This window comes from Rana temporaria, chromosome 1 (assembly GCF_905171775.1).
Source record: "Rana temporaria chromosome 1, aRanTem1.1, whole genome shotgun sequence".
Classification (NCBI taxonomy): Eukaryota; Metazoa; Chordata; class Amphibia; order Anura; family Ranidae; genus Rana; species Rana temporaria.
The window spans coordinates 404,297,277-404,314,137 of NC_053489.1; the positions used below are offsets into that span (position 1 = coordinate 404,297,277).

Consider the following 16,861-nt stretch of genomic DNA (forward strand, 5'->3'; position numbering starts at 1 on the left):
GCACTTGAGTATGGATTACCATCAAGCAATTTACCTGGTGGTAGACTTAGTTTACCAGAGGTGTACTGGAAAGATGAGAGTTCTTGTTTGTCACCTATTATTACACATAAAGAAAATAAAGGACATAACATAATAACTGCAGACATGGTCTAATAAACATTACAAAATGAAAGTAATAGTATCTCTTTAAGACACGTGTTTAAATAATATTACCCTTCTTAATACAGTGCTTCCAAAATCATAAATGTCAAGGTAAGTTTCCCCAAGCAGTGGGAAAAGTAAAAGCCCTGGAAGGAAAAAAATATTAAATATTCTATTTCATTTTTATAGACCCTTTCTAAAATTATATGAGGCAAGGCAGGAGCAGAAAGAAACGAGAGTGGATAAAATGTATTTTATTGCAAGTTTTTGCTTCCTAGTCTATAAATCATACAACTTCCATAAAATTCATTGTCAGCAATACATAGAAAATCACAGTATACCTGCTGGCTCTATTTACACACATGGATGAAGAATGCCTGAAACTTGCACCTATAGCAAGCAGACAGATAGTCAGCGATGGAATGGGAGAATCACATATAGAGAGCAAAACAGACAAAGTTTAAGTTTTCATTAGCCACTGGAGCACAGGAGCTTGTGAAACAACACCACATTCTTTTTATTTTATTTTTTGCTGTATTAAAAAGTCGATGAAGGTAGAGAAGACAAACCAGCACATATAGTAGAGCTTAAGTGCAAGTTAGAAATTCTTGTTAAAATACCACCACTTAAAAGCGGAGGTGCCACAGACACATATATATTACAGCCTTTAAGTTACTCCTCTGTAATTGCTCGATCCAGAGTCTTTTTTTTTTTTTTTACCTGATTTCCTTTATAAACTACTCTCACAGGCAGTCAAAAATAGTTTAATTTACTTTATTTTTCATTTATTTATTTTTTGCAGCACCATTAAATGCTCTCTTATTTTTCTTTTTTTGGAATATCTCTGATACTGGCACAATTTATTTTTTCTTTAAATAAAAGAATTACTCAGTATTTTAGATGTATATATAAATTCAGTATGTTAAAACCTGTTTTTTTTAATCTGCTAAATTTTTTAACTTAAAAATATATAGTATATATCCACAATGGCTGTATGTTCGGCACTCACCACTATTGTTCATCTATTCCATCTCGTATCTGATGATCAATGAATTTAACACAGAACACCCCAGCAGCCCTCCACCCCCACCCTCCCACTATAATGGGCAGTTCAAGAGATGTACTGCTCTCTCCCTGTGACTTTGTTACAGGATAACCAAAGGCAGTATGCATTTTAAATTACAATACTGATATCAATATGTTTGCAAATGAATGCAGGTTCCTATGAACAAATACTCTATGGTGAGGAGGCAATACTCTGAAGTGTGAATCAATAATCATCACATGGTACATTCCATCGATTAAGAGCTTAATAAAGTGATTCACAATGGACAGTTAATTATTTAACACAGGCTGTTCAGGTGATGCTACCATGAACAACAGAATGGTAGAAAACAGAATTGCTACAAAGGATACTGACATAATAAGGATCTTAGGTGTGATTTTCTGTCTGAATGAAAAGAAGCACTAGAAAACTATTACAGAAAACAAACAATTGGTCTTTTGGCTGCTTCATCTAGTCTTTGTGACAAAAGGGGCATAAATACCAATCTTGGTCCCTCAATAGATGCACCTCACATATCCACAAAAATATTTCACATGAAATGAATCTGAAACATTTGGAGGAAAATTGGGATGGACTATGACAGGAGAATGGAGGGAAGTGTCAGATGGAAACAGTCAGGGTGAACCGGATCCCGTTACACGCATATTGGAAAAAAATCTCCACAATTATTTTGCTCTACTGGTGCAAAAGCAAGAAACATACTAAGAATACAAAATAAAAAGACTATACATTTGGTCTGAAAATGTAAAAAGAAAGTTACTGGAAAGATCCAAACTCCAGCAAACCCACGTTCGGAGTCTACAAGTAAATCAGCAATTTTCCACCCTCAGAAAAAAAAAACATTGTTCACAACGTTCGTGTGAGGGGAGTTCCATGAACTGGTTTCTTTTCCATATGCATGCCACTCAAATATTCCACGTATCCTGATGTCAGACAGTTTCTTCATCTACTTCTGCTTGTCCACCTTAATGCTGATTTGATTCCAATCACCATAAAATAGCTACAAGACAATAATAGTCCAAAACAGAAGAAAACCAAGGCTGGAGTGTGGGACCCTGAGGCTTAGGCCCGAATTATTGCTGGTGAAGATAGGCTCTGGAGATTCATATAGAGAATCGTCTAGGAAAACAAAAAGAGAGTATAAATGTGAGTTATTTAGGTTGCTGACAGATTGGTTCATAAAAACAAATTATTTAGAACCTCAGGGTGGTGGAACAATACAAACTTGGTAAATATCGCAAAGGACATTCAAAACAGGAAAACTGAATTTTTCAAATTTGGGTCCCTTAAACATATTTTTTTTACAGTTTTTTTTACATTTACTCTTATATTGTAAAAAGTCTGCCATACATAAAAAACTAAACCGAGCTGCTGTGCAAAATTAGTGGTTGATTTTGGTGTTATGCACTCTGTGTGACAAAGTGAGTATTTATTAATGTATAGGAAGCAGAATGGGGTTAAAGCAAGGACACACTTAATACAATTTTATTGTACAATCTAATTTTGTTTTACCAACAGTTATGTGCAGGTGCAGCATAGCTTACAGTGCCATACCGGTCTCTGAGTGGCGGGATGCCTGGCTCTTGTGCATACGCAGGAGTGACATCATCCCACACCGGCCAATGAAGCAGCCCAGAGACCAGCACTCAGAAAAGGATGCCATCAACAGAGGGGGAAAGCTGGATGGGGGAGTATTCACCCTATTTAACTGTTAACTGCTTTAACTGTTTAAGTGGAATGCCCGCTTATTACTAACTAAATTTAAAACTACCCCCGCCCCCCCTTTCTAACTTCTATCCTAACTACTTCAAAGAGGCTCCCAGCAGCGGCTTCAGAGGAAAAGAGGGCAGCCAACAACAGATGCCAAATAGCAAGCATATGGGTAACATCCTCTTTCAGGCATTGCAGCCATTGTTCTCACCTCTCCCCTGAAGCCAGCCACTGGGGAGACCATGTGATTGGACCAGAGCACTTTGAGAATAGGTAAGTATAATGCAAATGCAGATCCTTGTACTAAAGGCCCTTATGTACATATTTTTCTCAAGTGAGCAGAAGCACAGTAGTGACATCACTATGTGTTCTTCCAAATGTTGATGATTTCACCTTTCAGACATAGAAATACAGAATGAGGCCTAAGGTATAGAAAGTGCCCTGCTATTTTTTTAGGATTCAAGACGAAAGATACACCTTTGCTTAACCTCCCTGGCGGTATGATTCTGTCTGGAATTACGTACCAAAAGCGGTACAATTATTTGCAAGGAAATTTGGCGTTTTATACTGTAGGCCTGTAATTTTTAGGAATAACTCACTTAAATCTGACCAAACAAGAGTCTTGTAGGCATCCCGGGTATGATTTTTTTTTAAAACAAAATTATAAATTATAATATAATAAATAATTATAAATAATTATAACAAATAATAATATAATTATAATAAAAATTATTCAATAATGTAATCAACTCAAAATCACTGAAATTTGCTCAGTTGCAGAATTGTCGCTGTCATTACTTTTATTTTTTTATGGCGTATTTCCCCACAAATCGCTATCGCACAATTCTGCAAGTGATTATAATTTATTATGGCTGTTTTCTAGCTGCTCTAAAACCATTTTTGACATAAAGGGACACTTTTGGACAATCTACAATTTTCAGGCAGAAAGAACAGTTTTTATTATATAAATGTACATGTAGGGCACTGGGCAGACCACTAGGGACAAGGGGGGTGTGTATTTTACATACAGTACTGTAATCTATAAGATTACAGTATACTGTATGTAATGTGTTTGTTTACTTTTTTGAATTTGGCACCGTTCTCCGCCCCCGTGCGTCGTAACGTCGCAGGGAACGGAGATCGGCGGCACACGGGGAGACTGTGAATCGAGCGAGGACCCGCTCGCTCACACAGCGGGGATGCATCGCTGGATCCAGGGACAAGGTAAGTAACTTGCCTGTGGATCCAGCGAGAAGGTAAGCCGCTGCACGCCGCTGCACACTCTGCACATCCACCCCGAGCGTGACTCGGGGATACCGATAATAGCATAAAAAATCCACCCGAGTCACGCTCGGGTTTACCGCCAGGGAGGTTAAGCACTTCTAGATGTTCCCTTTAAGATAGAAAATCTTCAAAATTTTAGTTTAAAGCCACTCTATTTGTTAACCTGTTCATCTCCCATATCTGTTTATCCCCTACAGGCAGCATTTTTTTAAATCTTTATTTAGCAATTCTGATAATACTGACAATATGGCACCAATACAATTTAATACAAGGATATAGAATGAGAACAAATTTTGAATGGTTGGTCCATAAGGGGAGAATCTTAAGGAGATGAGAGTATTACCATAGAAAGTCACAGAATTAAAATCCATTGAAAAGCCTGTCATAAATACATACTAGTCTAGTGATAGGTTCCTAACTGTGGTACCGCAAGGTGTTTTGTAAGACAATATAACAAACCTTTTGGTTAGATGCATGAGGTAGGAGAAAGAGGTCTTAAGCTATTGTTGTCATAAGGATTGTGTCAAGTCATAGTTATTTGAGAGGATTGAAAATGTATAGCTGCTGGGGTGAACATTTTGAACTCACTATAACAAGTCAGTGGCATGCAACTAAGAATGCAAACTAGTGCCAGTAAAACCAGGTTTTCTGGTGAAGTTACCCTCAGTGCTGAAGGTAGTAGAGTAGGTCCTTTCATGTCTGAGGCCTTCAAACACAAAGAAGGATACTGCCTAGGGAGTTTTCTGCTGCCATTATAAGGGAATGCAAGTTCTAGCCTCCTATAAGTGTCATGATGATCACTTAGTGCCCCTTTTCCTCATTTCAGCACCCGGGTGTTGGCTGTTGCTTTTCTCCTGTCTTTGTTCACCTGCAAGATGATTGATCTGATCAGTCACCTGATATAAGCAAACCGAATACTCCATCCCTTGCTTGTGATAGAGACAGAATTACAAGCATTGTTTGAGATCAAGCCTCGATGCTTTGCTGTTCGATTTCTCTGTGTATGACCCGGATCGGATATTGGACTATTCCCTGAACTCCTGCCTTATAACCTGGACCTTAGATCTTAGAACCATGCTATATGTCTGCTGAACTGCAAGTAGTCTGTTGTTTGCTGTTATAACTAAAGATGCTGACAAGTCTATGGAATTCTCTACAGGCCACCTCTCCAGCAAATTGCCACAGCCTGAACCCTCTCCTCCTAGAAACTGAGCTTATCCGTTGTCTCGTAGCCTTGAGACCTGTTTGGAAACTTCCTCTAAATCCTCAAAATGGTATTACTATAGATAAAAAGTAAAAGAAAAATGTCTGTACTTTGTCCTGTTTAATATATATATAATTTTTTTTTTAAATTCTAGAACAAACTGTTGCATACTGTGAAACTAAATACAGGTATTAAAATACAAAAATTACAGTTTGAATTTTTTTTTGCATGTTTTTTTAAAGTGCCACAAAAAACAAAAAACAAAAAAATAATAAAAAAAGTTTAATATTAGTAGTTAGAAAAATAGAAATAAAAAAACAGGAAACTAATAGCTAAGGGGGGAAGGAGAAGAAGGAGTAAATCAGGGCTAATTAGGCTTAATAATAAGTTAATAGGGGTTAAACAGGCACACATTTTTTTTGACGCATGCGCGGTACCTTCCAAGGCATAGGTAGGGTGAAGCAAGATGGCGGCGACGGCATTGAATGTGACGAGTGCATGCTCGTCATAGTCGATGACTTCACCGCATTCGCGCCATTCAAAAGAACGGCGTTTTTTTCCTGACGAGAATCCCGGCCGTGTGCACAGGGCTTCAGACTAGGTTCACATGTATGTGGCTGCACTTGATGTGTTTTTTTACATGTTTTGCAGTGCTTTTTACATTTTTAAACCACAGCCCAGGGTTGTGGGGAAGAGGTCCCTGTCCCTCCCAACATGGGGACAAGGTGCTTTGGGGCAGGGGGGCAGAGCCATTTTTTTAAAAACAATTTAGCATGGGGTTCCCTTCCAATCCATACCAGACCCAAAGGGCCTGGTATGGATTGGGGGTGGGGGCCCATGTTGTTGTTTTTGCCTGATTTTTTTATTGTCAGTGGGATATCCCGCTAACAGCTGATGACTCGGCTGTTAAGGACATGGCAGCCAGCTTCTCGGCCCGCCCCTTAGCAAGCAGCTATACACAGTGTGGTAAAGGGAAAAAAAACTGCAAAACGCATTGAAGTCTATAACATGCAAAACGCAATCTGCAGTGGGAAAAAAGTCCCTGACCCTTTCCAAAAACACACCAGCTGAAAAATGTATAGATGTGAATGTGTCCCATAGGAAACCATGTTAAATGGACTGTTAAATGGAATGCGCTTCTGAAAACTGCACTAAAATATGCATAGGTGCAAACGGCGTAAACACACTAGCGGAAAGTCCGACAAGAAAACCGTGTATTTTTTTTCCGACGGAATTTTGGTTCAAACTTATGTTGCATACACATGATCACACAAAATTCCGTCAGTCAAGAACGCAGTGACGTACAACACTACAACGAGCCGAGATAAATTAAGTTCAAGGATTCTGAGCATGCGTCCGAATGATTCCGAGCATGCATGTTTTTTTGCGTGTCGGAATTGCATACAGACGATTGGAATTTCCGACAAGAACTTTTCCCATTGGAAAATTTGAGAAGCAGCTCTCAATTTTTTGCTGTCGGAAATTCCGACAGAAAAAGCCCCATGGGGTCTACACGCGGTCGGAATTTCCGATCAAAAGCTCACATCAAACTTTTCTTGTCGGAAATTCCGAAGGTGTGTACGTGGCATTAGTGTACATAGAAATGTGTATGTAGAAAATGTATACTAGTCTTCAGGGCCAGAAGGCTTTTTCCAAAATATACAAGCATTACCCTCTCAGCATTGAAGAAATTGTATTAAACCCACTCATATCTAAAGATAGCCTTACATGGATAGACATTTGGCCATGTATGAGCACTTTGGTTCGATCAACTTCTGTACAACCACCCTGTCAGATTTTCCCCATTTAATCAGCGCGGCAGGCTAAAAACATCAGCGCTGATCAGTGTATTGTGATGGAGGGGAAGTCTCCCAACCGTCAGAATACAAGGGCTCAGTAGAGAGGAGTCCCCCATCCAAATCAAATGTGTAGATGGGGAAATCAAGTCACTTTTTTTTGTTCAACCCGCTGGTTGAAGGAAAAAAAAATGACTCACCTATGTGCTGCTTAACTTAACCAATCTTGTTAGACATACACAACAATCTTGTTAAACACACAATCCTCTTCAACCCAGCCCCTGGGAAAAAGAGAGTAAATTAACAATTAATAGTTAGATCGAAAACCAGTTAGCATCCTCTCTGATGCCAGAATTTTTTCTGGCATTATCTCCTTAAACTGAAGCATGTTCTCCGATTGCACATCCCTGGTCTCTTTTGTAAGCACAGTTTTGTGTGCATGAAACAGCAGATGTCTAAAAATGTACAAGAGTACATACTGCATACTAAACTGCTAATCAGAGATAACTGACAGTCAAGAGATTTATGGTGCATGTGTAGCCACAATGACCCATTCAGATGTATGAAAGAAATGACATTCTCTCTGATATGAAGTAAACATACAAGGCTAGATTCTTAAAGACTTACGCCGTCGTAAGTCCGAATCCGCGCCGTCGTATCTTTAAGCGGTATGCTCAAATTGAGATACGCTTAAATGTTGCTAAGATACGACCGGCGTAAGTCTCCTACGCCGTTGTATCTTAGTTGCATATTTACGCTGGCCGCTAGGGGCGTGTACGTCGATTTACGCCGAAAATATGTAAATGACGTAGATACGCCTATTCATGAACGTACGCTCGCCCGTCGCATGTAAGATACGCCGTTTACGTAAGGCGTTTTCAGGCGTAAAGATAAACCACCAAAAAGATGGCGCAGCCAATGTTAAGTATGGACGTCGGACAGCCGTCAAATTTCACGTCGTTTACGTCATTTGCGTAAGCCGATTCAGAATGGGGCTGGGCGTAGGTTACGTTCACGTCGAAAGCAAGGAGTATTTGCGACGTGACACTGAGCATGCGTGTGCATGCGCCGTACAATCGGTGCTTTATTTACATGTATGGTAATGAATCGTGAATTCATTACTATACAACACGCCCCCTACCTGCCTATTTTGAATTAGGCGGGGTTACGCCGGGCCATTTGCGCTACGCTGACGTAACTTAGGAGGCAAGTGCTTTGTGAATACAGTACTTGCCTCACTATCTTACGTTGGCGTAGTGCAAATGGGATGCACTACGCCGGCAGAAAGATACGCCGCCGTACGTGAATCTAGCCGACAGTCTTCATCAAAAAATATGGCTAAACTATTTATATGCAAGAACAAAAAATGTATATATTGCAGCTTACTAGTCATTAGATGTGGTTGCATTCATTTTTCTCTTTTCAGGCTTTTTTACTTTATTTTCACTGGTGATCCTGCAAGTAACATACTATCTGTGTTCCTTCCTAGGATAACAGTGCTCACTACCCATACTGTATGTGAAAAAGGGGTAAAACATTTCGCTAAACCAAAACAAGAGAAATTAATAATAGCAGCTAACACTCAAAACAAACAAAGTCTAAAACGGTATACAAAAATTAGTGTAACGCTAAGTGCCACAGGGGCAACCCGACTTACAGCGCGACATTGCATTGCAACTTCAGCGCGACTTGGAGCAACTTACAACGCAACTTAAAGTTGCCTTCAGGACAGGCGACTTTGGCTGTGGCCAATCACAGAATAATCAGATCTGTGGGAGGGAGGGGTTTGCCTGAGTAAACTATTTTCTTTTCCTGTAAAGTTGCTTCAGTTAAGACAGTGATCCGACTTTGGAGGCAACTTCCATTGAAATCTATGGGTACAAGTTGCCTAGAAGTTGCCTTGAAGTAATACATGAACCTTTTCAGAAGTCGGAGCGACTTCAGTAGTGTACATTAAGACGGCTGGGGCGACTTGAGGTCTGACAAGTCGGATCCCAAGTCTCTGTAGTGTAAACCGGCACTGAGTGAGGAGACCAAGAAAGTGGAAACATCTACGTATAAACCTGGAAAGAGTATGTACAAGTGATGACAAACACCAGAATGGTGACAGTAAAGCCCCGTACACACGATCAGACCTTTGTCCGACCAAAATCACATCGGAATTCCGATGGAATTCCATCGGAGTAAAAGAGAACATGTTCTCTATCTAAACTCCGATGGAATTCATCGGAATTTCCGATGGAATTACTCCGATGGGGCATACACACGGTCGGAATTTCCAATAGAAAAAGCCTGTCTGACTTTTCATAGAAGGGAGGTATTCTGTATTCTCAGACATAGCTAGAAATAACGTAACTGACAAGAATGCAGCACAAGCAGATAGCTTGGGACGTTATTAGATGAATCTACCAAATGTATGTTGGGAACCCATTTTATGTGAATGTTTAGGTTACTGCAGATTCAACAAATTCATTTTAATTATAAGAAAAATGTGTACCGAACTAACAATTTTTTCTTATATTTTATGAAAGTTTGTGCACTTCAGTTTAGGTTTGACTTACCACTACATTGGAGAGTGCAAAGATTTTATCTTTATTAAATTAATTTTAATTGTAAAGCCACGTACACATGACCGTTTTTCGGGTTGTAAAAAATGAAATTTTTAATGGTCTAGAAAAAATGTTTTTTTTCAACCCGATCGTTAAAATGGCCTTGCCTACACACAATCGTGAAAAAAAAATGCTCTAGCAAAGCGCGGTGACGCACAACACATACGATAGCACTATAAAGGGGAAGTTCCATGCGGATGGCGCCACCCTTGGGGCTGCTTTTGCTGATTCGCATTTTGCAGTCTTCGTGCTTTTCTGTCTGTTACAGCGTGATGAATGTGCTATCTCCATTATGAACGCTAGTTTTGTCAGAACGAGCGCTCCTGTCTCATAACTTGCTTCTGAGCATGCGCGTTTTTTCACGTCGTTAAAGCCCACACACGACCATTTTTTACGACTTTAAAAACGACAACGTTAAAAACGACGTGAAAAATTAGAGCATGTTAAAAAAAAATTATGAAAATTACAATTTTTTGTGAAAAATGCTCTGGAGCCCACACACAAAAAAAAAAAACTTAATTTTTTACAACCTGAAAAACGGTCGTGTGTACGCGGCATTAGAATAGATTATTCTTTACAGTGGAAAAAATATTGTTTTGATAATAGCAGCTGTAATGGTTTTATAGCAGCTGGTAATGAAACACAAGCACCACTCTAAGTGCAGTATATCAACAGGTTTTTAATTCCACACATAGAAAAAGGGTGATCACAAAGGTACAATCATAACAGGCATTTAGGCATATTATGCCAAAAGTCCGTGAAGTCTGTGCATCCGTATGGCTAATGACTGCAGTCTCTTGAACGGGCTGCACTGGTGAACGCCGATACTTCCTCTACCTGGAACACACACAGAGGGCCTGAAGAAGGAGCGCATGCTCTGTAAATGTGTTGCCTATTGGTTGTACTTCACCTAGAAGTGAGAACATCCCCTGGCTCCCTCTGTGTGCGTTCCAGATACAGGAAGTGCCCATAGGTCTTAAAGGGAAATTTTTTTTTTTTTTTTTTTTTTTTTATTGCATTTAAGTCCAAATATCAGATCTGAGGTCTTTTTGACCCCAGATCTCATATGTAAGAGAACCTGTCATGCTTTTTTCTATTACTTATTTACATTCTTTGTAATAGGAATAAAAGTGACCCATTTTTTTTTTAAACAGTTTTAAAATCAATAAAATAAAGTAAAATAAATAAGATTTTTTTATTTATTTTTTTAAAGTGCCCCGTCCTGACGAGCTCATGCACAGAAGCGAAAGCATACTTGAGCAGCGCCCGCATATGAAAATGGTGTTCAAACCACACATGTGAGGTATCGCCGCGATCGTCAGAGCAAGAGCAATAATTCTAGCCCAGACCTCCTCTGTAACTCAAAACATGCAACCTGTAGAATTTTTTAAACGTCGCCTATGGAGATTTTTAAGGGTAAAAGTTTGACGCCATTCCACGAGCGGGTGCAATTTTGAAGTGTGACATGTTGGGTATCGGCGTAACATAATCTTTCACAATATAAAAAAAATTGGGCTAACTTTACTGTTGTCTAATTTTTTAATTAAAAAAAGTGATTTTTTTTTTTAAAAACAGTGCGCTTGTAAGACCACTGCGCAAATACGGTGTGAAAAAAAGTATTGCAATGACTGCCATTTTATTCGGTAGGGTGTTAGAATTAGTTTTTATAATGTTTGGGGGTTCTAAGTAATTTTCTAGCAAAAAAAATGTTTTTAGCTTGTAAACACTGGGGTAGATTCACATACATCTGCGCCGGGCGCAGCATATCTAAGATACGCTACGCCGCCGTAACGTATCTTTTTTAGTTTGAATCCACAAAGAATTTGCGCCGTAAGTTGCGGCGGCGTAGTGTATCTCTCGCGGCGTAAGGGCGTGGAATTCAAATGGCTGTGATGGGGGCATGTTTTATGTTAATATGTCGTGACCCGACGTAAACAACGTTTTTTTTTTAACTGCGCATGCGCCGTCCCTGGGGGTATTCCAGTGCGCATGCTCGAAATTAAACCAGAACCAGCCAATGCTTACGACGGTGACGTCATTCTACGCAAATTCCTATTCGCAAACGACGCAAAAAATTCAAAGTTGTATGCGGGAAGGACGGCCATACTTAACATTGAGTACGCCACCATATAGCAGCTTTAACTATACGCCGGAAAAAGCCGAACGCAAACGACGAAAAAAAATGCGCCGGGCCGACGTACGTTCGTGGATCGCCGTAAATAGCTAATTTGCATACTCGACACGGATTTTGACTGAAACGCCACCTAGCGGCCGCCGAAAAATTGCATCTAAGATCCGACGGCGTACGAAGACGTACGCCTGTCGGATCTAGCCGAGATGCCGTTGTATCTTGTTTTGAGGATTCAAAACAAAGATACGACGCAGGAATTTTGAAATTACGCCGGCGTATCAATAGATACGCCGGCGTAATTTCTTTGTGGATCTGCCCCACTGAGTCTGAAAAACAGGCTCGGACCTTAAGTGGTTAAAAGGAATTTGCAGATTCTTTATTCAGATACAGGTCTTCATAAAATACTGGGCTCAGGTTTCCATTTCTCCAGTCGGATGGCCCCCACTCTGGGCTTACTTCTGTCCCTGAGCTTATTTGCATCATAGAAGTGCCAACCTTCCTGGTTGTCCTACCCTGGTAGCTTCCCATGCAATTTAAAAACATGTAGATATTGTCATTTGAATGCCCCTACTAGGTCATTAAACTCTTTTAGCTCAGGAGAAAGCTTTGAAATTTAACAGTAAATTAATTGTGGGACTCGTTTTTTAGTGTATATTATATTTTGTGTCGCATGTAACTTTCAGTATGTGGGGTGCACTACACATGCCCTGCGCACCAGGATAGGAGAGCACTTTTGTGACACTTCGAATCCCAATGCCAAACATATTTCAAATGCTTCACGACATTTCAGAGAAAGCCATGCTAGGGATTTGTCTTCTTTCAGGTTCACTGGCATCGAGAGATTGACTCCAATGCCCAGGGGCGGAGATAGGAGTAGTCCCCCTGGGGTTGAACTTCAGGTGGGACCTGGATCTACATTTACGTTAATTGTAATGTATTGGTGTACGCGTGTAAGTACATGTATGTATATTTATATGTATGTACATATTACCTTTTTCCCACCGCATCTCACATTATGTTGTCCTACCCTTTTCTCCCCTTGGCCATTTACATTATCGTTTAACAATTTTTTTTTATTATGATTTATATATATTCTATCTTCATATTTTTTACTGTGGTTTGCTTTTTCTAAAGAACAACTCCCAATGCATCAATTTGAGAATTAAGAGACTAATTGGAATACTCTATGACCAATGAAAAGGGGGGGGGGGGGGGTAGAGAGTGTTTTTTTACAAGTTTATTTTTGTGCTGTTTTGTATATCAATGTTGTGAACAAGTCCTTTACAGCTGAAATTCGGACTTAAAAAGCATGTATGAAGTTGCGTATTGTCCTTTATCCAGACCTAAGGTAATGTTTGGTGGTTTTTAAGCATGTTTTGGGCTTTAAGTGGCTCCTGAGAAGTTACCAAAAAGGGTCTCTCATGAGCCTAATTTTTTCACAGAAAAGGTTAAAAAAAGGGTTAAATACACCCCCCGCACCCCCAAAAGAAAACATGGTTCCCAACTTTAGTCCTCAAATACCCCCAACGGGTCATGTTTTCAAGATGTCCTTCACCTTACACAGGTGCTTTAAATAAAGGTGTCAATTGTTAATTTATGATAGTTATTTTAAGGGAAAATTTCCAAAACATGGCCTGTTGGGACAATTACTTGAGGACCACTAGTTGGGAACCACTGATGTAAATAAAAACAAATATATTCTCTTTAAAGGGGTTGTAAAGGTACATTTCCCCCCCCCCCTAAATAGCTTCCTTTACCTTAGTGCAGTCCTCCTTCACTTACCTCATCCTTCGATTTTGCTTTTAAATGTCCTTATTTCTTCTGAGAGATCCTCACTTCCTGTTCTTCTGTCTGTAACTACACACAGTAATGCAACACTTTCTCCCTGGTGTGGAGAAAGCCTCTTGAGGGGGCGAGCAGGAGTGTCAGGACGCCCACTTACACACAGCTCATTTCTCTATTTGCAAAGTAGAGAGTGTCTTGACACTCCTGCTCGCCCCCTCCCCCTCAAGAGGCTTTCTCCACACCAGGGAGAAAGTGTCGCATTACTGTGTTTAGTTACAGACAAGAGAACAGGAAGTAAGTATTTCTCAGAAGAAATAAGGGCATTTAAAAGCAAAATGGAAGGATGAGGTAAGTGAAGGAGGACTGTGCTAAGGTAAAGGAAGCTATTTAGGGGGGAAAAAATGTTTCCTTTACAACCCCTTTAAGCAGATTTCACTTAAACAACTTAATAAGCACAATTAGGAGCAAGTGACCTAAACAGATCAATCAGCAAAATTAGTTCTAGTCTGCACCTGATACTTATATATTCCTCCATGCAGATGAGGGAACTTTAGTGTGAACTCAAATATAATGCAAACAGAAATGGGAGGCACCTACTTGTTGGACGTACGTAAACTTTCAGCCTGAGGCAAGGTTTATCCACCAAGTTTGGAGGAGTAGATGCTGTAAAATAAAATATAAATAAATATATTGTAAAGATAAATGCAACCAAATAAACACATCTCAATTAAGACTTTAGGAGAAAATTTGTTCTGTTTTTGTATCATTTTGAAAACAGGAAATTGATTGACACATAGCTTTTAACCACTTCCATACTGGGCACTTAAACCCCTTCCTGACCAGAGGACTTTTTGCGATTCGGCACTGCGTCGCTTTAACTGACAATTGCGCGGTCGTGCGACGTGGCTCCCAAACAAAATTAACGTCCTTTTTTCCCCACAAATAGAGCTTTCTTTTGGTGGTATTTGATCACCTCTGCGGTTTTTATTTTTTGCGCTATAAACAAAAATAGAGCGACAATTTTGAAAAAAAATAAAATATTTTTACTTTGTTGCTATAATAAATAGCTCAATTTTTTTTTTTACGTTTTTTTTTAATCCTCAGTCTAGGCCGATACGTATTCTACATATTTTTAGTAAAAAAAAAAAAAATCGCAATAAGCGACTGGTTTGCGCAAAAGTTATAGCGCCTACAAAATAAGGGACAGAATTATTATTATTATTTTTTTTTTTTTTTTACTAGAAATGGCGGCGATCTGCGATTTTTATTGGGACTGCGACGTTATGGCGGACACGTCGGACACTTTTGACACATTTTTGGCGCCATTCACATTTATACTGCAATCAGTGCTATAAATATGCACTAATTACTGTATAATTTTTTTTTTTACTAGAAATGGCGGCGATCTGCGATTTTTATTGGGACTGCAACGTTATGGCGGACACATCGGACACTTTTGACACATTTTTGGCGCCATTCACATTTATACTGCAATCAGTGCTATAAATATGCACTAATTACTGTATAAATGCTTTTTTTTTACTAGAAATGGCGGCGATCTGCGATTTTTATTGGGACTGCGACGTTATGGCGGACACATCGGACACTTTTGACACATTTTTGGCGCCATTCACATTTATACTGCAATCAGTGCTATAAATATGCACTAATTACTGTATAAATGTGACTGGCAGGGAAGGGGTTAACACTAGGGGGTGAGGAAGGGGTTAAATGTGTATCCTAATTAGTGTTCTAACTGTGGGGGAGGGGGGGTGACTGGGGGGGGTGACCGATCTATGTCTCTATGTACAAGAGACACAGATCCGTCTCCTCTCTCCCCTGACAGCACCGCTGTCTGCGAGAGCCGGGAATGAGAGATGATCTCATATGTAAACATATGAGATCATCTCTCATTGGCCGCACAGATCGCCTAGGAAACGGCCGCTCCGATTGGCCGTTCACGGCGATCTGTGACTGGCTGTGTCCAAGGGACACGGCCAGTACAGAAGTTCCCCGCCGCGCGCTCGGGAGCGCGCGCGGGGAACGTGTAAAGGAGAGGCCGTAAAAACACGGCCTGTCAGAGATTGGGAGCTGCGCTGCGGCCGTACAAAGTCGTACGGCCGTCAGCAAGTGGTTAATGAAATATGTTTTGAAAAGGACCTGAAAAGGGACTGATTCATGTTTTTTTTTTATGCTTTAGGTCAGTGGTCTCCAAACTGCGGCCTGGGGGGCTAGATTCAGCCCTTTGCTTGCCTTTGGGGCACTATTGCTCCCACTGGTACGAAGCATTATTCTGCCAACTGCCAACAATGGGGCACCATTTCTCCCACTGACAAAAACAATGGGGCACTATTCCTCCCAATGACACCAATGGTGGGGCAGTATTCTTCCTCCTAAAACTAAATGGGGTAATGTTTACTTCCACTGATGCATGGAACATTTCCACTTCCACTATTGTGGTGAAGTGCAAAAAGTTATTTAAACGGGGAGAGAGGAACCATTACTGGCATGTACATGTTTGGGGATCAAGGGTGCTGCTTGGGTTCTAAAAGATCTAGGTTTACCCCACCTGTGAAAAAGTGTGTAGTGGAACAATGAACAGTACTTGTTTTACTTTCTGTTCAACATAACTCTTCCCTCTTTGTCTTTCACATCTTTCCTTCCACAAATGTCCCTTTCGTGCTTTGTACATTGCACACCTATGCACATCCCTAGGTAGGTTGACAGACTATATGCCTGCTGTTTGACCTATAGAGCAGGGCTGATCTGCACATAATTCACAAAAGGGCAGATTCTCCCTGGCCAGTTACTCTTTCCTAGACACATGCACTTAGCACACTGCCCATCTATAAAAAGGATTAGCTGCAGGCCGGAGACCTTGGCCACCTGTGCCGGGACCTAGCGCTGCATGCTTTATTGATTTTAGAAGCAGAAAGGAAACAAATCTATTAAATACACAATGCTAAATGTTTAGTCTGTTTAAACCAAGAAAATGCAAGCTAAATCTTTTTTTTTATTCCAAACAAGATTTATTGAGAAAATACATTTTGAGAATACAGTACAAAAATATGTCAAGCATTATGTTATTATACAAATCTATGTGTTGCAACGATCAGTTGGATAAATGTATCAGGT

At 40.1% G+C, this 16,861-nt stretch overlaps 1 protein-coding gene across 1 annotated transcript in view; it reads right to left on the minus strand.

Annotated features, from left to right (window-relative positions):
• Nucleotides 1-380: 380 nt before the first annotated feature.
• The window catches only part of EFNA2 (ephrin A2), a 394,309-nt gene continuing 377,828 nt past the window's right edge, over nt 381-16,861 (minus strand). Inside the window, exons 3-4 of the mRNA XM_040323691.1 lie at nt 14,324-14,389; nt 381-2,326 (exon numbers count right to left, since the gene is read on the minus strand). Coding sequence (XP_040179625.1) covers nt 2,208-2,326; nt 14,324-14,389 — 185 coding nt within the window. The 3' untranslated portion in view covers nt 381-2,207. The remainder of the gene's footprint in view (nt 2,327-14,323; nt 14,390-16,861) is intronic.